The 25,440-nt window shown below is 39.6% G+C and overlaps 1 protein-coding gene across 1 annotated transcript in view; it reads right to left on the bottom strand.

The window, feature by feature from the left end:
- The window catches only part of F5 (coagulation factor V), a 423,639-nt gene that overhangs the window by 261,130 nt on the left and 137,069 nt on the right, over window positions 1-25,440 (bottom strand). Inside the window, exon 11 of the mRNA XM_053706505.1 lies at window positions 16,225-16,369. Within this exon, the coding sequence (XP_053562480.1) occupies window positions 16,225-16,369 (145 nt within the window). The remainder of the gene's footprint in view (window positions 1-16,224; window positions 16,370-25,440) is intronic.

The raw sequence follows: 25,440 nt of genomic DNA, 5'->3' as shown, positions 1-25,440 counted from the left end.
GTAATGGCTGGTTAATTAACGCATGGGCGAGCAATAATTTAGTTCTCCATTTGTAATCTAGCCCTTTGTCAGTAATATCTGGTTAGTATCAAGAGCTTGGCTAGAGATTAAATCAAACACTTCCAAACGTTGTCATAAAGTAAAAGTTCTTGCTTAGCAAAGTTTAGATTAGCAACATCATTAGTATAAGAAGCAAGGCTGCAGCTCACTACTGCCAAAACAGTTAAGGGTAGGGTTATAACTCCCATAATTTAATTATAGTGGGGTCAATCTTGTAGGCATCAATCCTACCAGAGTGGTTAATATTGCAGGAACAACATCACCATATATGAACCTTTCCGGCAAGGCCGGATTGGCTTACCAGGATACCAGAAAATTTTCCGGTGGGCTGTAGCAGCTGGGGCTGGAAAGCTACAACTTAAAGGGGTGATTAATTAATGAAATTGGGTTGTAGGGTGCATATAACAACAATAAAGCACTTTTTTATACAAACATAATATAATTCTGAAACAACATATTGGGGGAAGGAGTATCCCAGTAATTCCCTTTAAGGAAAATGGGATGTGCACATTATACTGACTCAACAGAAAATAGGGCTGGTCTCCAAATTTTTCAGGGCTGTTTTTTATTTCCAGTCTGACCCTGCTTACCGGACCAGATGGAGAAGTATTTTAAACCGTTCAGAGTGATCCTCCCAGAGCGTCCATCTAATAACCACTTACCGGACCGATAGATCTCCACCAAGACACTTTTGCACCTGTTAAATTACAGTCATGCATCTCCATAGAGCACTATCCCTCTCCGGCTCTGAGACACAACGCTCACCTCTGGGGGTGTAATTACACATTGATACATGCGTTTCACCCTTGCAGTAAGGAGTTGGGCTTTCTTAAGCCCCATGCTGTTTGACAGATGGTCTGTCTTTTCTTTTTTTTTTTTTTTTTTTTTTAAGTTTTCAAAAGAGCTTTATTAAACTTGTCATGTTTACAAGTAAAAATATACGAATAATGAAAACTGGTCTGTCTTTTTATGCTCAATAAAAGACATCAGGTGAAATGGATCAATCTTTTTGCTCATTTACATCTTAATACATTTTCAAAACCTTTTTGTCAGAAAAAAGGTGGAAATAACTATCTACTACATGCATAAAACAATAAAGTTGCACAATCAATTATTTACATCTAACAAACAAATAGCTCATACATTTATACAAACAAAAGTTCATTTATTTATACAGACAAATAATAAAAAAGGCTTTATATTTCTTACACTATTACAGAGCAATTAATCAATACTAATTATAGAGTATAGTTTAGAGGGTATACAGCAATATAAACAAGTGAGTTACACCATTACACTTTTCATTCATCTAAAAATGGGGCAAAGTTTATCTCTTCTTTCAAACCCTATGGCTGCAATAAATTAATATTAGAAATTCACTTGCACTCAGCTCTTAACAGTAATTGATCAATATCACCACCTCTACTTTTAAGGTCAATTAATTCCACATCCATAAAGTAGAAATCTTTATCACATCCATTATGATGTTCCACAACGTGCCTAGCTACACCACTACTCTTTATTCAACCATGTTTTATATCCTTATAATGCTCCTTAATCCCTTCATGGAGTTCCCTATATGTTTTACCAATATAGAATTTTGGACATGAGCATTTCACTAAGTACACAACTACAGAGTTTTTTTTACAATGATTAAGTTCTATATTGTTTTCCACTTAGATTAGTTACTTTATTACCTTTGAGAATAAATTTACACACTATGCATTTCCCACAAGGGAATGACCCAGGTTCTGATATTCTCAATTGTAGATAATTTGCATTACTCTTAGATTTTTATAGTAACTATGCACACATTTATCACTGAGAGATTGAGTTCTTCTGGCTGTTAACGAGGGATATCTTCCCACTATTTTAGCTATTTCACTATCTAAGGTTAATACCTTCCAATGTTTATACAGTATTGCTTGCAAATATTCCCATCTACTATTGAAGGTTGATACATATCTAACATTCAGTTTCTGCCTGGTATACCTTTGTTTATAAAGGAGTTCCTCCCTCTGGGTATCCCTGGCTCTCTAGAATTCTTTTTTAATACTTGAATTGGAGTATCCTAGAGTCTTAAACCTCATGCTTTGCTCATCCACATGATATTTAAACCTTTACATTGTGGAGCAGTTCCGCCAATGTCTCAGGAACTGGCCCACAGTGATGGCTTTAATCTGAGGGGTTGGATGATGACTACTAGCCTCCAATAATGTGTTTGTTGCTGTAGGCTTTCTAAATGACTATTATCATTTTTGCACCCATTTTACTAACTCTAAGATCAAAGAATTCTTAGTGCCATCCTATAATAGGAAAACATTGTTGATGCATCTAATCCATAGTTCTATCAGATGTTCATAGTCATGAGATATATTGAGGATGTTTTCTACTTCACATTTACCTAAATAGAGGCAAAAGCTGCCAAGGCTGTACCCAACAATTGTTTGTAAAACCTTGCATCAAAAGTAAAACCATTATGTTCCAATATAAATTGTAAAAAGTGATTACAACGTTAGTATGTTTGTCATACCTCTTGCCCCTATGTCAGAAAATATCTTACAGCTTCAAGACCCAAATTGTGAGGTATTGATGAATACAGAGATTCAACTTCTATGGATACTAGTAGGGTGGATGGCAATACACTAATTAAGTTTTTTAAATACATCTGTTGTGGATAGGCGTAGGAGTAGAGGGAGGCAAGATGTGGTCTTAGACAACAATCAACATATTTACCAATATTGGCCAGAAATAATTGATCTCCCGAGGGGGGAGATTCTAAAAAAATCCATAGTCATAAAATTAGGTTTATTCCTATTTATCACACCTTCATTAAATGCTTCAAGCAATAAAGAATCCAGCATTTCTTTATATTGTTCAGTAGGGTCAGCTTTTAGAATCTCATATTGGACTTTAGAGTGCAACTGTCTTTTACATTCATGTACATAATCTTGTGTATTCATTAGGACAACATTACCGCCCTTGTCCAATGGCTTTATAGTTACACTAGGGTCATTCATAAGATTTTGTAATTCTGCCCTCTCTCCCTTTGTTAGATTATCACTGAATAGTGCACTATCATCTAGTTTCTTTATATCTCTTATAATATAGTTTTTTCAATACCACTCTCTTCTAGAAGCAGGCCCTTTGTGGCTGTGAATCTGTCCAATTTATTTGAACGGCAAAATGTAAGTCCTTTTGATAGTAAATTAATATGCGTCTTGTTTAGTTCTTTATTGGACAGGTTGACAACCTTGAGGTTTTCCGCTTGCTTGTCTAGATCTATTTCTTCGATTGTTGTGAACGACTTAAAGCATACCGACCATTGTCCTTTTTTGTGCTTCCTGTCTCCCCTCTTGATTTTTCTTTGTGTTTGGGTTTCTCTTTGTCCAAAAAAATTACCCCTTCTGCGATAGCATCTCCGACTTATGATACTACTCTCAGTGGCTGATATTGCTGAGGTTGAGGAATTGGAAGTAGATCTCCTATTTATATACTTTATCCTCTTTATAGTCCAATAAATCCCTAAGGAATTTATGTTTTTTTCAACGATTTGTTTTATCCTGAAATTTTCTAGTTTATACTGTGATCTAATCCTTTAATTTTTTTAATTCCTCATTCTCCACCCATCTTTCAAAAGCGTTCCCTGACTCTTCAACTTCTTTATTAATTAAATCTAATTTAAGTTGATTCTCTCCTAATATTAATTGCATTATGCTAAAAGAACAGTCAGAGAGACATTTTCCCCACTTTTTCTTAAAATCTTCCGTGAAAGGATTATTTAAATTATTGCCTGGTCTTTTATGTAATTGTAACCCTCTAGGGATCATGTTGTTATCCATATATCTTTGTAAGCTAGAGACTTCCAATTTTAGTTTAAGCTGTTTTAGCATATTGTTTATGTGCACCATGATGGGAATTAAGAACCTGGCCACCAGGAGGAGGCAAAGACACCCCAGCCAAAGGCTTTTAAACCTCCCCCACTTCCCTCATCCCCCAGTCATTCTGCCAAGGGAACAAGGAAAAGTAGGAGAAATATCAGGGTATAAATGGTGCCAGAAGATGAATTCAATTTAGGTCCGCCCATCGGAGATACAGACGGGAGCCGTGGACTCTCCTCCCCATGATGGAAATTAAATTAATGTATGTTTTCCATATAAAGGTGAGGAGAGTCTACGGCTTCATTCATTACTGTTGGGAAACATTTACCCAAGCTCTAGAGGACACTGAATGAAACCGGGAGGGTAAAAGGTGGACCCTAATCTGAGGGCACCACAGCCTGCAAAACCTTTCTCCCCAAAACAGATTCCGCAGAAGCAAAAACATCAAATTTGTAAAACTTTGTAAAAGTGTGTAAGGAGGACCAGGTAGCCGCCTTACAAATTTGCTCCATAGAGGCCTCATCCTTGAAGGCCCAAGACGAAGCCACAGCTCTAGTTGAATGAGCCGTAATCCTCTGCGGAGGCTTATGTCCCGCTGTCTCATAGGCCAAGCAAATCAAGCTCCTCAACCAAAAGGACAAAGAAGTAGAAGAGGCTTTCTGCCCCTTGTGCTTCCCTGAATACACGACAAAAAGAGATGTAGACTGTCTGAAATCCTTTGTAGGTAATGTGTAATGAGTCCGCTGCAAGGAAAACACATCAGCCGCCTTGTTTGCAAGTAAAAACCGACTTTATTTAAAGTCAAATTACTGGGTACAAGTTTGCTCGGGAGGGAGCACTAAGAATGAAACGTCCGACGCGTTTCCTGCCCGGAGGCACTTCGTCAGGGACTAATGCAGAATGAATTCCTTAGTTCTTATAAACATTTAGCATTTCCTGTTACGTATGCTTACCTGCGTTACAGCACACCTGTTTTCTTAATTAGGACAAATACACCGCGGTGTTGGTCTCTTCACACACAGCTTGTCCGCGCATGCGCTACGGACCTCACACAACTACTTTACAATGTATATATATCTTGTATCTATTAGTGTCTCTGTCTGACCAGTCGCTGTATGTGAAAAAACCAAAACGTTTCCGGTTGTTGCTGTATAAAGTAACACTGGCAAAGCAATTGCGCAACAGTGTCTATAGAATCATTTCCAGCCAAATGTTTATAGACATTATAAAAAATTGTAAGAACAAATGTAAATAAAAGAAAACAAACAAAATTGGTATCTAAAAATACTATTCTTATACACGATCTTTATCTCTTTACTTGTTTAAAAATGATTCCGATATTATAGTTGTGAGAGGAAAAGAGAATAAAATTCACTAAGACACCCTCCCGTGGGAGCAGATCCACCAATCAATACTTGATAATTGTGTTCTATTTGTGTTTGATTTTATTGTGTTGCACCGCACTACCTTTTTTTTATATATATATATTTCCTAATTCAGATTACTTGTATTAAAGCTACAATTCCTCCTTCTTGAATATGCTCTATGTAGATGGAAAATTATTTATTAATTTATTTGTTTCTGTGTGTGTTAATGGTGTTTCATAGTGAACAAATGTATGTCTCAGTGACAAGTTGTGTATAATTTAAGTGTTACACATCTGCTACAGGAAAAATGTTTTTAATCTAAAAAAATATTTTAAAAAATATTATCTTTATTACTGTGATAGTGTAAAAATATGTGTATTGTATATTAGTGTAATATGATGAAATATAACTCTCTCTGTGTGCTAAATTCTTAACTATGTTAAATCTTGTGGGTCAATATCACGATTCTAACTACCTTATCTCTCTATGCTTATCTCTCTACCTTATCTCTCTATCCCCCTTATGCAGTGCTTAAGGAAAAATATGTATTCAAGGTTAAAATTTCTTCTACTCTTACCAAAACCAATATAATAGAAAATTTGAAAAAAATATGAAAAATATAAAAATTGAAAAACTTGAACTATAGCCCTTGCTATGATTCCTAATACTATTCGCCATCACCCCATAGTATGTGACTCATCGCTAATGAAAGTATTGTCATTCTTTGATTCTATTGAGGAATTGGTGCTATATCATCTAAATATTGTATACTTATAGTACAGTGCAACACAATAATTTATTTTTCATTTTAGATTTTTAAATTTTGGTGTTTGATTTCTTGTGTTATTTCTGGTGGTCATCTTAGCCTTTTTTGGTGTTGGGTGTCTTTGAACCTTTGGACTTATGAATTTTCATATCCCTATTACATTACTTTCAATCCATGAATATTGTTAAAAGGTGCTAATGGTGCTTGTATTACCTCTTCATCTGGACTGTTAGATTCACTTAGTCCACAAAATACCTGAGATCTGTGATCTTATTGATTCCTCGGGGGACCCCTGTGGACAAATGAAAAATCCAAAATGCCTCTTTCCTATTTAATGCAGCTATTCTGTCTCCCCCTTTGGGGCTTTTAATGGCTGTGTCAATGCCTTGAAACCCTAGTACTGTGCCTATGTTGATGTCATTTACGGGCATTCCCATAGAGTTAAAATGTGCAACAAAATGTTTTGCTATGGGTGTTTTGGGGGGGTCTTGTTTGATTGATATTAAATGTTCACGGATTCGATCTTTTAATAATCTTGTAGTTCTACCCACATATTGTTTATGACATAAATTGCAGGTAATTAGGTAAACCACAAAGTTAGAATGGCAAGTCATCCTATGTCTAATATCAAAAGTTTTGCCTGTAGCAGTAGACTTAAATGAATCACCTGAGATAACAAAGTCACAGCTTTTACATGGTTTTCTTTTACATTTGTAAAATCCATTTTGACTTTGTAACCATGTGGCTGTATGTTTTCTAGAGAAATCCCTAGTTAATTGATTTCCAATAGTTCTCGCTCTCTTACTGACACATCTAATTCCTTGTTTCTTCATCACCTCTTGTAAGAGTGTGTCCTTTTCCAAAACTGGAATATATTTTCTGATTATCTGATTGATATGTGTAAACTGCCTACTGTAGCTAGTGGTAAATGTAATTGGACCCTCTGTATGTTGCCCAACATTATGTTGATTTCTTGTATTGTGTTTCCTATTGCTATCTTTTAGTAGATGTTCTCTACTCATGCTTTCTACTTCTTTGCTTGTCTGTGAGAGTATGGTCTTATCATATCCCCTAACAATAAGTCGTTTAGAGAGTGAGTCTGCTTGTTCTTTATACGCGTCCAGACTTGTACAATTTCGTCTGAGACGCATATATTGCCCTTTAGGTATAGCCCTTTTCAAATGGGATGGATGGTGTGAGTCCGCCCTGAGTATAGTGTTCCCTGAAGTTAATTTCCTGTAAGTTGATGTTATTATTTTGTGTGAATTAAAGTCTAATTTTAACTCTATATCTAAAAACGGTATACTGGTGTCCGACACTGTGTATGTAAACTTTAAATTTTGGTCATTATTATTCAGGTAACCTATGAATTCTTCTATTCGTTCCGTCCCCCCTTTCCAAATAATTATCAGGTCGTCAATGAACCTGCGATAAAACCTGATGTGTGGTTTATAGGGGTTGTTGTCACAGAAGATTTTCAATAATTCAAAATCTGTTAAATACAGGTTCGCATATGAGGGGGCGAACTTCGCTCCCATGGCTGTGCCTTGGTTTTGAACATAGTAGTCCCCCTCAAATGAGAAGCAGTTATGGGTTAGCAAGAATCTCACCCCCTCACATACGAACTCGATAAACCTCTCGTCAAAATTAGTATATAACTGTAACATATGTTCCAGTGCTTTTAGGCCTTGTTGGTGTGGGATGCATGAATATAATGAAGATACATCAATTGTTAACAAAATATCTCCTTCTCTGATCTGTATGTTATCCAATAATCGCAGTACATGTTTTGTATCCCTCACATATGCAGGAGTTATTTGGACTATTGGCTGGAGGATAGTATCTATATAAGACCCCAATCTCTCCCCCAATGACCCTATCCCCGAAATAATGGGGCGTCCTGGGGGGGAAACACCATTAACACACACAGAAACAAATAAATTAATAAATAATTTTCCATCTACATAGAGCATATTCAAGAAGGAGGAATTGTAGCTTTAATACAAGTAATCTGAATTAGGAAATATATATATATAAAAAAAAGGTAGTGCGGTGCAACACAATAAAATCAAACACAAATAGAACACAATTATCAAGTATTGATTGGTGGATCTGCTCCCACGGGAGGGTGTCTTAGTGAATTTTATTCTCTTTTCCTCTCACAACTATAATATCGGAATCATTTTTAAACAAGTAAAGAGATAAAGATCGTGTATAAGAATAGTATTTTTAGATACCAATTTTGTTTGTTTTCTTTTATTTACATTTGTTCTTACAATTTTTTATAATGTCTATAAACATTTGGCTGGAAATGATTCTATAGACACTGTTGCGCAATTGCTTTGCCAGTGTTACTTTATACAGCAACAACCGGAAACGTTTTGGTTTTTTCACATACAGCGACTGGTCAGACAGAGACACTAATAGATACAAGATATATATACATTGTAAAGTAGTTGTGTGAGGTCCGTAGCGCATGCGCGGACAAGCTGTGTGTGAAGAGACCAACACCGCGGTGTATTTGTCCTAATTAAGAAAACAGGTGTGCTGTAACGCAGGTAAGCATACGTAACAGGAAATGCTAAATGTTTATAAGAACTAAGGAATTCATTCTGCATTAGTCCCTGACGAAGTGCCTCCGGGCAGGAAACGCGTCGGACGTTTCATTCTTAGTGCTCCCTCCCGAGCAAACTTGTACCCAGTAATTTGACTTTAAATAAAGTCGGTTTTTACTTGCAAACAAGGCGGCTGATGTGTTTTCCTTGCAGCGGACTCATTACACATTACCTAGGAATTGCTTTTCGAGAGACTAAGGAGTGTCTCATCTCCAGGCTGCAAGGAGCCTCGTTACCACCCATGCAGGAACGCACAGAACTTTACAATGGATACAAGGTAAATCTCTTTTTTGATTCATAGAGATACCGACAGATGTAACAGAAATACAAATTTACATCATATACTTTAATTCAGTTCATGAGCATACTGCTGGAAGGTGAAACAGAGAATATATATACATTTACACAGAAGTAAACATAAGCACGTATACTGCTACATAGTTTGAAGTTTGACTTGAGATATATATAATATACGGACAAGTGCATAAAAGTTCAAGTGCGTGAAAGTGCGCTTTTTTATTATCCTGAAATCCTTTGTAGCCTGAAGATAGAACTTTAAGGCACGAACCACATCCAAGTTATGAGGTTACCTCTTCTTAGAAGAAGAAGGGTTAGGACACAAAGAAGGAACAACTATTTCCTGATTGATGTTACGGTTAGACACCACCTTGGGAGGAAATCCCAAACCAGTGTGAAGCACAGCCTTATCCACATGAAAAACCAGATAAGGATGCTCACATTGCAAGGCAGCCAGTTCAGATACTCTGCATGCCGATGCATGGGACAACAGGAAGAGAACCTTCCAGGACAGAATCTTAATGTCAATGAAATGCATAGGCTCAAACGGAACCTTCTGCAATACCTTAAGGACCAAGTTTAAGCTCCATGGGGGAGCAGACTGTCTAAAGACTGGCCTGATTCTAGACAGAGCCTGAACAAAAGATTGGATGTCAGGGAGCTCAGCGAGTCTGCTATTCAACAAGACTGATAATGCCGAAATCTGTTGTTTTAAGGAACTGGCGGCAAGACCCTTCTCCAAACCTTCTTGAAGAAAGGACAGAATCCTGGATACCTTCACCTTATGCCAAGGATATCCATGCTTTTCACACCAGGATAAGTAAGTCCTCCACACCTTATGGAAGATGCGATGAGTGACTGGCTTCCTTGCCTGTATTAGAGTATCAATCACACTTTCAAAAAAGCCTCTCTTGGCCAAGACTAGGTGCTCAAACTCCACGCAGTCAGCCTCAGAGAATCGAGATTTTGATGTTGAAAAGGACCCTGTTCCAGCAGATCCCTGCGGCAGGGTAACCTCCACGGCAGCGAGGATGACATCCCTACCAGATCCGCAAACCATGTCCTCTGTGGCCATGATGGAGCAATCAGAATGGCTGAAGCTCACTCCTGTTTGATGCGTGCCACTACACAAGGTGGAAGTGGTAACGGTGGAAAAATGTAAGCTAGGCTGAACCCCCAAGGCACCGCTAAGGCATCTATCAGCTCTGCCTGGGGATCCCTGGACCTCGACCCATATTGGGGTATCTTGCAATTGAGTCTGGATGCAATGAGATCTATCTCCGGCGATCCCAACCTGAGACAAATCTCCACAAACACTTCAGGAGATCATTCCTCCAGATGGAAGGATTGCCTGCTGAGAAAGTCTGCTTCCCAGTTGTCCACACCTGGAATGTGAATCACTGAGACCGAACAGCGGTGGGACTCCACCCACTCCAAGAGCCGAGACACCACCCTCATGGCTAGGGAGCTCCTCGTACCCCCTGATGGTTGATGTAAGCCACCAAGATAATGTTGTCAGTCTGGAATCTGATGAAGCTGAACAACCCCAGAGGAGACCACGCCTTCAGAGCATTGTAGATTGCTCAGAGTTCCTCCTGGGACCATTTTCCATGTGCCATCCTGGCACCCCAAACAGCACCCCATCCTGCCAGACTTGCGTCCGTGGTCACAATCTCCCAGGACAGTCTCAAGAAGGATGTCCTCATGTACAGTTGCTCCGGACGGATCCACCAAGAGAGAGAGATCCAAATCCGAGCCTCCATGGATATCTGCTGTGATAGATCTGAATGATCACCGTTCCACTGTCTCAACATGCACAATTGAAAAGGTCTGAGATGGAACCTGGCGAATGGAATGACGTCTATGCTGGAAACCATGAGTCCGATCACCTCCATACACTGAGCCACCAAGGGGCTTGAGGAGGACTGAAGGGCAAGAAAAGAGGACGCAATCTACCTGCATCGATGGTCTGTGAGAAATATTTTCATGGACATAGAGTCTATTATCATGCCCAGGACCTCCACCCTGTTGCTGGGAACCAGGAAACTCTTTCCTGAGTTGATCTTCCAACCGTGAGATTAGAACAAAAGAAGAAGAGCCCTCGAATGATCCGCTGCGAGGCTGAACGACGGCACCTGTACTAGGATGTCATCCAGATAGGGTACCACAGCAATGCCTCTGGATCTGGCCACTGCAAGTAGCGCCCCCAGAACCTTCATGAAGACCAAAGGGAAGGGCCACAAACTGGAAGTGTTGGTCCAGAAACGCAAATCTTAGGAACTTGAAGTGGTCCCTGTGAATTGGCACATGAAGGTAAGCGTCCTTCAAGTCTATAGTTGTCATGAACTGTCCCTCTTGAACTAGAGGCAGAATAGATCTGATCGTTTCCATTTTGAATGATGGAACACTCAGAAACTTGTTTATAAACTTTAGGTCCAGAATCGGGCGGAATGTGTCCTCCTTCTTTAGAACCACAAAAAGATTTGAATAGTACCCTAGACCCCTTTCTGCTTGGGGTACTGGTACAATAAAACCGAGAGAGGAGAGATCCCTCACACACTCTAGAAAGGCCTCTCTCTTTTCTGGTCTTGAAGACAGGTTTGACAGGAGGAATCTGACCCTGGGGGGATGGGATCTGAACCTTATCCTGTAACCCTGGGCGACAACTTCCAGAACCCAAGGGTCCTGAATGTCCTGCAACCAGGCTTCTGAGAAGAGAGATAATCTGCCCCCTACTTGGTCCCGAGACCGGTCGGGGGCCGCCCCTTCATGCAGATATTGTCTCGGCAGGTTTCTTGCTCTGCTTAGACGTGTTCCAAGAATGATCCGGCTTCCAAGTTCCCTTGGACTAGTCCGCTTTTGTGGCGGGCTGCTCGCGCTGGGCCATGTCCACACGAAAGGGACGAAAAGTAGATCCTTTAGGCTTAGCCTTCTTATCCTGCGGTAGGAAAGCTCCCTTGCCTCCCGTAACCGTGGATATGATCAAATCCAATCCTGGACCGAACAGACTGTTTCCATGAAAAGGCAGGGACAACAGCCTTGACTTAGAGGTCATGTCCGCAGACCAAAACTTTAGCCACAGAGCCCTGCGAACTAAAACAGAAAAACCTGACACCTTAGCGTTCAGGCGAATAATTTGCATATTGGCATCACAGATGAAAGAATTGGCGACCTTCAGCGCCTTAATCTTATCCTGTATCTCGTCGATGGAAGTCTCCCCCTCGACCATTTCACACAGGGATTCACACCAATATGTCGCATCTCCGGCAACTGTGGCTACGGCCACTGCCAGCTGAAAAACAAACCCTGTGTGTTGAAACATCTTCCTTAACATGTTTTCCAACTTTTTATCTATGCGCTCTTTAAACAACGAACTATCCTCAAGGGGAATAGTTGTACGCTTCACGAGCGTGGAGAAAGCACCATCCACCTTAGGGACAGTACCCCACAGCTCAAGCTGAGAGTCCAGAATGGGGAACAGTTTCTTAAAGGAAGATGAAGGGGAAAAGGAAGAACCTAATCCCTCTCATTCATTCTTAATAATATTAGCCATCTTAACAGGAACCGGGAAGGCCTGAGGCACCACCCTGTCCTCATATACCTTATGAAGCTTAGGAATCACAGTTTTGTCCGGAAGCTTCGGTCCCGGAACCTCCAGAATAGCAAGCACTTGCTTTAGCAAAAAGAGCAAATTCTCTATCCTAAACCTAACGTTAGGCTCCTCTGCAGCCGGAGGTTTAGATGATACAGACTCTGACCCAGAAGGGGCCTACTCTGAAGAGTCGGAATGGGCCTTGTCATTGTATAACGCCTCAGATATTTTCATAGGCGTAGACAACCCCTGGGCCGGGCTGCCATGATACGCCCTACGCTTGCGCTTAGCAGAACGTGGTAAGGCATGGATCACTTTTGATACCGCCGTTTGTAATTGATCCGCAAAATCTGACGGCCAACAAATCTCTCCCAAAGGAGTAATGGTTGGACCCTGGGGTGCTGCATGTGCAATTGGAGATGAATGCAGGGAACGCACCTCACGGGACAGTGAACCCTCAGAGGTGGACGGCTCATAGTACTAGACATCTGTTTACTTTTAGATGCCGTAACTTTATCAAGGCATGTGGAACATAGTTGAGCAGGATGTTATACCAGAACCTCCTCACAATAAACACAGGAATGAGACCTTGTTAAAGAGGGAGAACCCGCTAACGCATAAGAGTCTTCCATAGCTTGTGCTTTTATTACGGCCTAGATTAACTTAATAAACAGACACCTTTATAACCTCCAATGGCAGGGGCACTCACCACCTCCTATGACCCGGACTACAGAAACCGTTTTGTCTCCTGCAACGCTAATCAACAGAGGAAGAGAGATAGCCACACCCAGTCACATGGAATGCCTGGCAGGACCGCCCCTGCACTAAGGAGAAAAATGCGCCAAAAAAAAGGCAGCGCAATACTCCCGTAAGTAACCTGAAAGTTCCACACATTGCCAGAGCCTCATCTTGCACATAACGCAGCAATGACACAATAAACAATATCATGTATAAACACCCCCCTGTTCAATAATCCCCTTTCCAGGAATATTAACCCTTGATTCTTTAAAGATAAAAGGCGTCACACTGTGACCCTGTCTTCCGTGATATCATTATGTAATAAAAAATTAAACGATCTTACCAGAATCTACGCCGTGGAACAGGAACACGGCCCTTCAAGTGTGACAGGTTAGTAACCTCGCTCCTGACATGGACTTGAGTGCAGAAAGCAGGCAGCGAAACTCGTCAACGCTGATTGCTTGTGGAGCTGTTAATATGAGTCGGGATGGTTTTGCAGAAAGACTCTCCCTGCATCTACAGACTCTAACTTTCGCCCAGGCTCTCACTAAGAGGCTGACAGGACTACTTAAAACTCCAGTCCCAATGCGAAGAGTACTACCCTCCATAAGAGACTACTCTGATCTTCAGCACTTCTCTGCCATCCATCCTCCTGTGATGAAAGGCAAAGAATGACTGGGAGATGAGGGAAGTGGGGGAGATATTTAAGCCTTTGGCTGGGGTGTCTTTGCCTCCACCTGGTGGCCAGGTTCTTAATTCTCAACAGTAATGAATGAAGCCATGGACTGTCCTCCCCTTTAGATGGAAATAATAAAATAACTAACCCTCTCTATGAATTAGAAGGTGCATAAAACAGGTAAAACAGACCTGCATAAAAAGATGGACGCCACTGATATATGGGAAATAAAGAGGTGGGTAAAGTATTAACTCTAGCGCTACTGACCTGCCATCCTACCTTGCATAAACTTAATGAGAAAATATAAGCACACAACTGCATGACAAGAGCATGGCTCAATAGCATGGATTGAGTAAAGAAGAAAAGCCAGTGCATGCTATGGAAACATTAAAAGTAGGGGTCAGTAAAAATAAATTACACTAGTGTAAAGTAAACCCAAAATACATCGTCTCTTAAATAAATAACAGTCAATGAGACATGTTAACTGATTGGTGGTAAACATATGTAAAATGTATGTGTTCCCTGGTTATGATGTACATGATTCTGCACCTGCTAAAAACCTGTGGGCTATGTGAGTGCATATAATGATACATACCTAAAATGCACCCAGCTGCAGAAAATATGTTTCCAGTATGGAGCCCAACCAGTGCTGTGCAGAGGAAATCAAATAGGAGTAAAGGACAACCCACAGGAGAAGGCTAAGGTACAAGTCCCTGCGACAACTGTTGCAGGCTTGTCACAACCAAATGGGAGAATTTATATCACTACCCAGTACTCCATACTTCCCTCTGTCCTATTACTGACTTTCTTAGGGGGAAAATGAATCTCAAATAGGTCTGAGAGCACCTGTCAAAGAATTTAGAGAGGTAGTAAGGATTAAAAGCTCTAGGTGTGTTGGGTATCTTTCCTCCTCCTAGGCAAGGAGTTGAATCCCAGGTGTAATGGCTGAAGGACTCAGCAATTTATTAAAGAAAAGTAATTTGGAAGCAAAGTTTATAGTACAGTGTCCCTTTAAAGTTAATATGTGCTAGCATCAAACGCAACATCATAACTTTTGTTATGTTATGTTGTTAAAATATGCACATGCAAGAGCATAAATACATGACTATGACATGATTGCTTTAGTAAAGACATTAATACAAATGAGCATATGCCTAAATGCCCTCCACTATTTAATTTTTCAATACACTGTCATATCTGTCTGACACCTACTGCCACATATATTTACTTATTATATTAACTGAAATAAAATATAATTATTTTCACACATTGCTCCACTCTAAAGCTGATATTTGAATGAGTACAAAAATTCAGGTTCATATCAATATTTCACTCATTATGACCCAGATTACAAGTGGGCCGCTATTGAGAGCGCAGTGTGTGCTATCAATATCAATGGAGTAGTCTAGGATTAGTGCACAAATTGATATTACAAGTCCACGGTAAAGAAGAATAACCACAGAATGTTTAGGGTGGCAAATGTCCCTTTAGACCGCCCTATACTTTCAAAAGGATATTGCGACCGCGCTAAACATCACTCATATTACAAGTTGAAAGTAACTAGAAAACTTAACGCAACTTGAGACCAGACGTAAAATGTTTAAAAACGTATGTATAACATATTAAAACAAAGCATTACACTCATATATAAACATATTTAATATTAAATATAAGTTTATTATTGATTTTTTTTTTAATATAGTATATGTTAAGGTGTTTGACTAGGAAGGGCACAAAAGTATATATATATGTATGTTATGTATGTATACATGTGTATGTATATATATATATATATATATATATATATACGGGTGTAATTATGTGTTTATATATGTAAATAATGTATGTGCACACATATATACTCATATATACACATGTATATACATATATATACACTTTTGAGCCCTTCCCAGTCAAATTGAAATATCCAATATTTTAAACAAATTAATTTTAGTTGCTTGAATGTTAACTTTTTACTTTCAACTTGTAATACGAAGGCAAGAACAGGAGCACTATTGATTTAAATTGAGCAGAGATAGGGGTCGATAGCGCTAATATTTTTTAGCTCCACTAAATTGTGTCATCTATGTTATAATACATAGAAGTGGTAACAAAGCTAAAAAAATAATTAGTAGCTGTCTCTGGTGTATATATCTATATTTTTCATAAAGTATAAATCAGCAAATAAAAAGCAATAATTAATGCAAAAGCAATCACAGGAAACTAACTTACTGTGTATGATATTAGAATTGTATGAATATATATTGTCATTGTTAGTCATCATATTACAGAACTTTTCTTTATTTTCTTCCTGGTACCAGCTTTTTTCCTCATCAAATACAATAAACGTGGCAATCTGTTCCAGATCAGCCTTTTTCTGAATAAAAAAAAAATAAAAAATAAAAACATCATTATTAATTGGTTAACAATATGATAAAAAAAAAAAAATTCTTAAGGCCATAAATTATATTGATATAAAACATGAAAACAAACACACAAACAATATAATACCTAAACAATGAGTACTCAAAACTGTAAATATCATTAATATGAATGACTCATGTTTAGATGCCATGCTCATGCTAAACTCCTTACCCATATTCCCTACAGTTACATAGTTCCCAACAATGGTTTATCAGCATCCATTAAGCCCTATTTTCTTCTTTTTGGTGCTAAACATACCTTTGTAGTTTACACAGTACATTCTTTCTCACTTAGAGCTTCCTAAAGGACCATAATAGTCATAAAATGACATGCTCTAATTCTCTCTAATATTGACCCTGTACTACTTTCTGTTTAACCCCCACAAAGGCACCCACAGAGCACTGCTGGTCCCGAGCGGAAGCCACCACTGATCCAAACAGAAGCACTAGTCTCAAAACTCAGCTGTGTAACACGCACTGCTGATTGAATCAGTGTCAATTTCCACTTGGGACACACAAAGCACTACAGGGGTTACACACAGTAGTGCAGGGTCAATAGTCTTAAAATTGCATTCTTTAACAAATTAGAGCATGTCATTTTTTTACTATTATGGCCCTTAATTATCGGCCTTAGCTTACTATCATTGACTTCCATTAAAATCAATGGGGAACCGATAAATAATGATTTGTATCGCATTTACACTGAGTTAGAATAGTTAGAATAGTTGTTTTAACTCAGTTAATGTGACATAGACTCCTGTTTGTGTAAAGGGTATTTTCCTATTCAGTGGAGGGGGTCACTACCCTGCATTCTACAGGGAGTGCAGAATTATTAGGCAAATGAGTATTTTGACCACATCATCCTCTTTATGCATGTTGTCTTACTCCAAGCTGTATAGGCTCGAAAGCCTACTACCAATTAAGCATATTAGGTGATGTGCATCTCTGTAATGAGAAGGGGTGTGGTCTAATGACATCAACACCCTATGGCCTAGATTTGGAGTTCGGCGGTAGCCGTCAAAACCAGCGTTAGAGGCTCCTAACGCTGGTTTTGGGCGCCCGCTGGTATTTGGAGTCAGTGATTAAAGGGTCTAACGCTCACTTTTCAGCCGCGACTTTTCCATACCGCAGATCCCCCTACGCCATTTGCGTAGCCTATCTTTTCAATGGGATCTTTCTAACGCTGGTATTTAGAGTCGTTTCTGAAGTGAGCGTTAGAGCTCTAACGACAAGATTCCAGCCGCCTGAAAATAGCAGGAGTTAAGAGCTTTCTGGCTAACGCCGGTTTATAAAGCTCTTAACTACTGTACCCTAAAGTACACTAACACCCATAAACTACCTATGTACCCCTAAACCGAGCTCCCCCCACATCGCCGCCACTCGATTAAAATTTTTAACCCCTAATCTGCCGACCGCCACCTACGTTATACTTATGTACCCCTAATCTGCTGCCCCTAACCCCGCCGACCCCTATATTATATTTCTTAACCCCTAACTTGCCCCCCACAACGTCGCCGCAAGCTACTTAAAATAATTAACCCCTAATCTTCCGACCGCAAATCGCCGCCACCTACGTTATCCCTATGTACCCCTAATCTGCTACCCCTAACACCGCCGACCCCTATATTATATTTATTAACCCCTAATCTGCCCCCCTCAACGTCGCCGACACCTGCCTACACTTATTAACCCCTAATCTGCCGAGCGGACCTGAGCGCTACTATAATAAAGTTATTAACCCCTAATCCGCCTCACTAACCCTATCATAAATAGTATTAACCCCTAATCTGCCCTCCCTAACATCGCCGACACCTAACTTCAATTATTAACCCCTAATCTGCCGACCGGAGCTCACCGCTATTCTAATAAATGTATTAACCCCTAAAGCTAAGTCTAACCCTAACACTAACACCCCCCTAAGTTAAATATAATTTTTATCTAACGAAATAAATTAACTCTTATTAAATAAATGATTCCTATTTAAAGCTAAATACTTACCTGTAAAATACATCCTAATATAGCTACAATATAAATTATAATTATATTATAGCTATTTTAGGATTAATATTTATTTTACAAGTAACTTTGTAATTATTTTAACCAGGTACAATAGCTATTAAATAGTTAAGAACTATTTAATAGTTACCTAGTTAAAATAATAACAAAATTACCTGTAAAATAAGTCCTAACCTAAGATATAATTAAACCTAACACTACCCTATCAATAAATTAATTAAATAAACTACCTACAATTACCTACAATTAACCTAACACTACACTATCAATAAATTAATTAAATACAATTCCTACAAATAAATACAATTAAATAAACTAGCTAAAGTACAAAAAATAAAAAAGATCTAAGTTACAGAAAATAAAAAAATATTTACAAACATAATAAAAATATTACAACAATTTTAAACTAATTACACCTACTCTAAGCCCCCTAATAAAATAACAAAGCCCCCCAAAATAAAAAATTCCCTACCCTATTCTAAATTAAAAAAAGTTACAAGCTCTTTTACCTTACCAGCCCTGAACAGGGCCCTTTGCGGGGCATGCCCCAAGAAGTTCAGCTCTTTTGCCTGTAAAAAAAAACATACCATACCCCCCCCCCAACATTACAACCCACCACCCACAACCCCTAATCTAACCCAAACCCCCCTTAAATAAACCTAACACTAAGCCCCTGAAGATCTTCCTACCTTGTCTTCACCATACCAGGTTCACCGATCCGTCCTGAAGAGCTCCTCCGATGTCCTGATCCAAGCCCAAGCGGGGGCTGAAGAGGTCCATGATCCGGTCAAAGTCTTCATCCAAGCGGGGCAGAAGAGGATCTTCCATCCGATTGAAGTCATCATCCAGGCGGCATCTTCGATCTTCTTCCATCCGGAGCGAAGCGGCAGGATCCTGAAGACATCCAGCGCGGAACATCCATCCGGACCGACGACTGAACGACGAATGACTGTTCCTTTAAGGGACGTCATCCAAGATGGCGTCCCTCGAATTCCGATTGGCTGATAGGATTCTATCAGCCAATCGGAATTAAGGTAGGAATTTTCTGATTGGCTGATGGAATCAGCCAATCAGAATCAAGTTCAATCCGATTGGCTGATCCAATCAGCCAATCAGATTGAGCTCGCATTCTATTGGCTGTTCCGATCAGCCAATAGAATGCGAGCTCAATCTGATTGGCTGATTGGATCGGCCAATCGGATTGAACTAGATTCTGATTGGCTGATTCCATCAGCCAATCAGAAAATTCCTACCTTAATTCCGATTGGCTGATAGAATCCTATCAGCCAATCGGAATTCGAGGGATGCCATCTTGGATGACGTCCCTTAAAGGAACAGTCATTCGTCGTTCAGTCGTCGGTCCGGATGGATGTTCCGCGCTGGATGTCTTCAGGATCCTGCCGCTTCGCTCCGGATGGAAGAAGATCGAAGATGCCTCCTGGATGATGACTTCAATCGGATGGAAGATCCTCTTCTGCCCCGCTTGGATGAAGACTTTGACCGGATCATGGACCTCTTCAGCCCCCGCTTGGGCTTGGATCAGGACATCGGAGGAGCTCTTCAGGACGGATCGGTGAACCTGGTATGGTGAAGACAAGGTAGGAAGATCTTCAGGGGCTTAGTGTTAGGTTTATTTAAGGGGGGTTTGGGTTAGATTAGGGGTATGTGGGTGGTGGGTTGTAATGTTGGGGGGGGGGGGTATTGTATTTATTCTTTTACAGGCAAAAGAGCTGAAATTCTTGGGGCATGCCCCGCAAAGGGCCCTGTTCAGGGCTGGTAAGGTAAAAGAGCTTGTAACTTTTTTTAATTTAGAATAGGGTAGGGAATTTTTTATTTTGGGGGGCTTTGTTATTTTATTAGGGGGCTTAGAGTAGGTGTAATTAGTTTAAAATTGTTGTAATATTTTTATTATGTTTGTAAATATTTTTTTATTTTCTGTAACTTAGATCTTTTTTATTTTTTGTACTTTAGCTAGTTTATTTAATTGTATTTATTTGTAGGAATTGTATTTAATTAATTTATTGATAGTGTAGTGTTAGGTTAATTGTAGGTAATTGTAGGTAGTTTATTTAATTAATTTATTGATAGGGTAGTGTTAGGTTTAATTATATCTTAGGTTAGGACTTATTTTACAGGTAATTTTGTTATTATTTTAACTAGGTAACTATTAAATAGTTCTTAACTATTTAATAGCTATTGTACCTGGTTAAAATAATTACAAAGTTACCTGTAAAATAAATATTAATCCTAAAATAGCTATAATATAATTATAATTTATATTGTAGCTATATTAGGATGTATTTTACAGGTAAGTATTTAGCTTTAAATAGGAATAATTTATTTAATAAGAGTTAATTTATTTCGTTAGATAAAAATTATATTTAATTTAGGGGGGTGTTAGTGTTAGGGTTAGACTTAGCTTTAGGGGTTAATACATTTATTAGAATAGCGGTGAGCTCCGGTCGGCAGATTAGGGGTTAATAATTGAAGTTAGGTGTCGGCGATGTTAGGGAGGGCAGATTAGGGGTTAATACTATTTATGATAGGGTTAGTGAGGCGGATTAGGGGTTAATAACTTTATTATAGTAGCGCTCAGGTCCGCTCGGCAGATTAGGGGTTAATAAGTGTAGGCAGGTGTCGGCGACGTTGAGGGGGGCAGATTAGGGGTTAATAAATATAATATAGGGGTCGGCGATGTTAGGGCAGCAGATTAGGGGTACATAGGGATAACGTAGGTTGCGGCGGTTTACGGAGCGGCAGATTAGGGGTTTAAAAAAATATGCAGGGGTCAGCGATAGCGGGGGCGGCAGATTAGGGGTTAATAAGTGTAAGGTTAGGGGTGTTTAGACTCGGGGTACATGTTAGAGTGTTAGGTGCAGACGTAGGAAGTGTTTCCCCATAGGAAACAATGGGGCTGCGTTAGGAGCTGAACGCTGCTTTTTTGCAGGTGTTAGGTTTTTTTTCAGCTCAAACAGCCCCATTGTTTCCTATGGGAGAATCGTGCACGAGCACGTTTTTGAGGCCGGCCGCGTCCGTAAGCAACTCTGGTATCGAGAGTTGCATTTGCGGTAAAAATGCTCTACGCTCCTTTTTTGGAGCCTAACGCAGCATTTGATTAAACTCTCGATACCAGAGTTAAATTTATGGTGCGGCCAGAAAAAAGCCCGCGGAGCGTTAGCAGCCCTTTTACCGCCGAACTCCAAATCTAGGCCTAAATCAGGTGTGCATAATTATTAGGCAACTTCCTTTCCTTTGGAAAAATGGGTCAAAAGAAGGACTTGACAGGCTCAGAAAAGTAAAAAATAGTGAGATATCTTGCAGAGGGATGCAGCACTCTTAAAATTGCAAAGCTTCTGAAGCGTGATCATCGAACAATCAAGCGTTTCATTCAAAATAGTCAACAGGGTCGCAAGAAGCGTGTGGAAAAACCAAGGCGCAAAATAACTGCCCATGAACTGAGAAAAGTCAAGCGTGCAGCTGCCAAGATGCCACTTGCCACCAGTTTGGCCATATTTCAGAGCTGCAACATCACTGGAGTGCCCAAAAGCACAAGGTGTGCAATACTCAGAGACATGGCCAAGGTAAGAAAAGCTGAAAGACGACCACCACTGAACTAGACACACAAGCTGAAACGTCAAGACTGGGCCAAGAAATATCTCAAGACTGATTTTTCTAAGGTTTTATGGACTGATGAAATGAGAGTGAGTCCTGATGGGCCAGATGGATGGGCCCGTGGCTGGATTGGTAAAGGGCAGAGAGCTCCAGTCCGACTCAGACGCCAGCAAGGTGGAGGTGGAGTACTGGTTTGGACTGGTATCATCAAAGATGAGCTTGTGGGGCTTTTCGGGTTGAGGATAGAGTCAAGCTCAACTCCCAGTCCTACTCCCAGTTTCTGGAAGACACCTTCTTCAAGCAGTGGTACAGGAAGAAGTCTGCATCCTTCAAGAAAAACATGATTTTTCATGCAGGACAACGCTCCATCACACGCGTCCAAGTACTCCACAGCGTGGCTGGCAAGAAAGGGTATAAAAGAAGAAAATCTAATGACATGGCTTCCTTGTTCACCTGATCTGAACCCCATTGAGAACCTGTGGTCCATCATCAAATGTGAGATTTACAAGGAGGGAAAACAGTACACCTCTCTGAACAGTGTCTGGGAGGCTGTGGTTGCTGCTGCACGCAATGTTGATGGTGAACAGATCAAAACACTGACAGAATCCATGGATGGCAGGCTTCTGAGTGTCCTTGCAAAGAAAGGTGGCTATCTTGGTCACTGATTTGTTTTTGTTTTGTTTTTGAATGTCAGAAATGTATATTTGTGAATGTTTAGATGTTATATTGGTTTCACTGGTAAAAATAAATAATTGAAATGGGTATATATTTGTTTTTTGTTAAGTTGCCTAATAATTATGCACAGTAATAGTCACATGCACACACAGATATCCCCCTAAAATAGCTATAACTAAAAACAAACTAAAAACTACTTCCAAAACTATTCAGCTTTGATATTAATGAGTTTTTTGGGTTCATTGAGAACATGGTTGTTGTTCAATAATAAAATTAATCCTCAAAAATACAACTTGCCTAATAATTCTGCACTCCCTGTAGTTGCCATCCTCCTGTCTGAGCTGAGTTAAGGCTCTCTCACGTACTTTGGCTCCTGTGCCATTTACACTTACGGCCACCACTCCTAGGATCTTTGGACTCCCCCTGGTGGGACGAGGATACCATCTGTTCCTGCATTACCGTTGGGTCTACCGGATGACAGTGTGGTTCCGGACTGCTTACACTGCACATTGGTGCTTTTTACCATGTGAGTAGGTTTTTCACTGCTCTCCTACATATTCTCTGTAATACAGGCTGATTTGCACTATGTGGCGCCCTCTACTTTATCCATTTTAGATCATCATCTCTTGTGTCGTGGCGTGACACCCCAGAGGAGCTGCCTATAGCCCTGGATTTTATCTGGAATCTGCATAAAGTTTCTCACCTGGACTATACCACTTTGGTTTATATTGGGACTTTTCTTATGTAATCATATAGGTTTGTTAGAGATATTGTATATATATTCTATTTACCAACATATGTGTCTGGTCATACATCTTATATATATATATCTTTATATTTATGTTCACTAATATATTTGTCTAGATATACATCATATATTTATATATGATATAGAATTATATTTGTTGTTTTAAGATATATATGCCAAACTAATTGTGAAATTTGAGCAGATTACACATTTTGGCTTTTTGCACTCCTTATCAAGGGATTTATATTTTCTATTTCAGTGACCTTGACACTTCTACTAACCACTAGGCGCCTCTTACAGGTACCTGTTTGGCTCTTGTGGCCATCTGTGTACACTCTGTTTTTTCTACATAAATATTAGCACACATGTTTCTAGCAAAAGCCATTGCTATCACAGTTTATGTAATTAGGGTTTATAAATATCTCCAAAGTCAAAGGTGTAGGGTCCAGGATTTTCAGAAATTGTAACAGAATCAATTGTTTGCATTTGTTCATTATAAACAGATGTCAAATGTTTGCAGAACATTTGGATTTGTTTTTTTGCAAACAAATGTAACTTTCCATTTCTAAAATGTAACACTAGAATATAGACTGTAATATTTAAATATAATATTATCATTCAAATAGTGATTCTCATAGACTTCAGTGTAAATCTTAGGGTATCAATACTGAAATATAATATTACATTTTTAATCATTTCCAGACCATGTAACCACTATATAATCTGCTAGCGTTTTCTATGAAAATCTTCCATGGAGTGACCAGAATATAAATACAAATTGGTTCCAGTGCATAATGACATACCACTCTAAGCACAAGAGCATCCTCAAACCAGTGTCCTTCATCAAAACTGAGAAAGAAAGGACACCTTGATCATAATTTATTTTTACTTGTGCAGCAAAATGGAGAATGGGAAACCATTTTCTGTTCCACATGACTTTTTTTTCTGGAACCGTTAAACCTATATATTTGATAGCAACTGAATATTAAAACTTAGATAAAGTAACTTATTTTCTTTTTTAGTCTATGGAAATTGTTGGACATAGGGGTATATTTATCAATGTGTGAGCAGACATGATACGAAGTAGCGTATAATGTCCGTTGCACATCGATAAATGCCAACAGCATAAGCTGTCGGCATTTATCATTGCATCAGCAGTTCTTGTGAACTGCTGGTGCAATGCTGCCCCCTGCAGATTCATGGCCAATTGGCTGCTAGCAGGGGGTGTCAATCAACCCGATCATATTCGATTGGGTTGATTTCTGTCCGCCGCCTCAGAGCAGGCGGACAAGTTGCTGTTTCATAACTTCTGTTTCCGGCGAGCCTTCCATACGGAGCTTGATAAATATGCCCCATAGTCTTTACTGAAATAATGTTTATGGATTTAGAAAGGGTGGCTGCTTCTGGGCAGCAGCAGGAGAAACTGTTTTTTTGTCAGTTGTTTGGCTATCATTCCTGAGTGTGCTATTTGTGAATCCTCAATTGTTATTGGATTTCTTGGCATGAATATCAACTACTCTTTCAGATTATTCTCCTGTACTGACTTTGCCTGACATTCAGATGACAACCTCTGCCTGAACGTTACTTAAATCTGGGATCCTGATTTTGTACTTCTGTTGCTTGCAAATTGCCAACCTCTAGCCTGTTCTGACCACGTCTCTGGATTATCCCTTCATCTTTTTTGTCACGTCCTAGGTCTCATCCAGGGAATTGAGGTAGTGTTTATTAAGTCATTTCACAGCTGCTGGGTCCTAACCTGGGCATACACTAACATCTTCACAAGTGTGACAACAAGTGGCGCCCTTATGATATCTTGGGTTGCGATGCACAATATCGCTGGACCGCGTGACTTGATATTACAAGTCCATGGTAAAGCGCATTAACCAGAGAAGGGTTAGCGCAGATAACTTCGCTCTAGCACAACCTATACTTTCAATGGAGATCACGACCGCATTAAATAGCACTGGTATTACA

This window comes from Bombina bombina, chromosome 3 (genome assembly GCF_027579735.1).
Source record: "Bombina bombina isolate aBomBom1 chromosome 3, aBomBom1.pri, whole genome shotgun sequence".
NCBI classification, from domain to species: Eukaryota; Metazoa; Chordata; class Amphibia; order Anura; family Bombinatoridae; genus Bombina; species Bombina bombina.
Note: the sequence above shows the minus strand (reverse complement) of the source record. Positions and strands in the feature narration are given on the sequence as shown.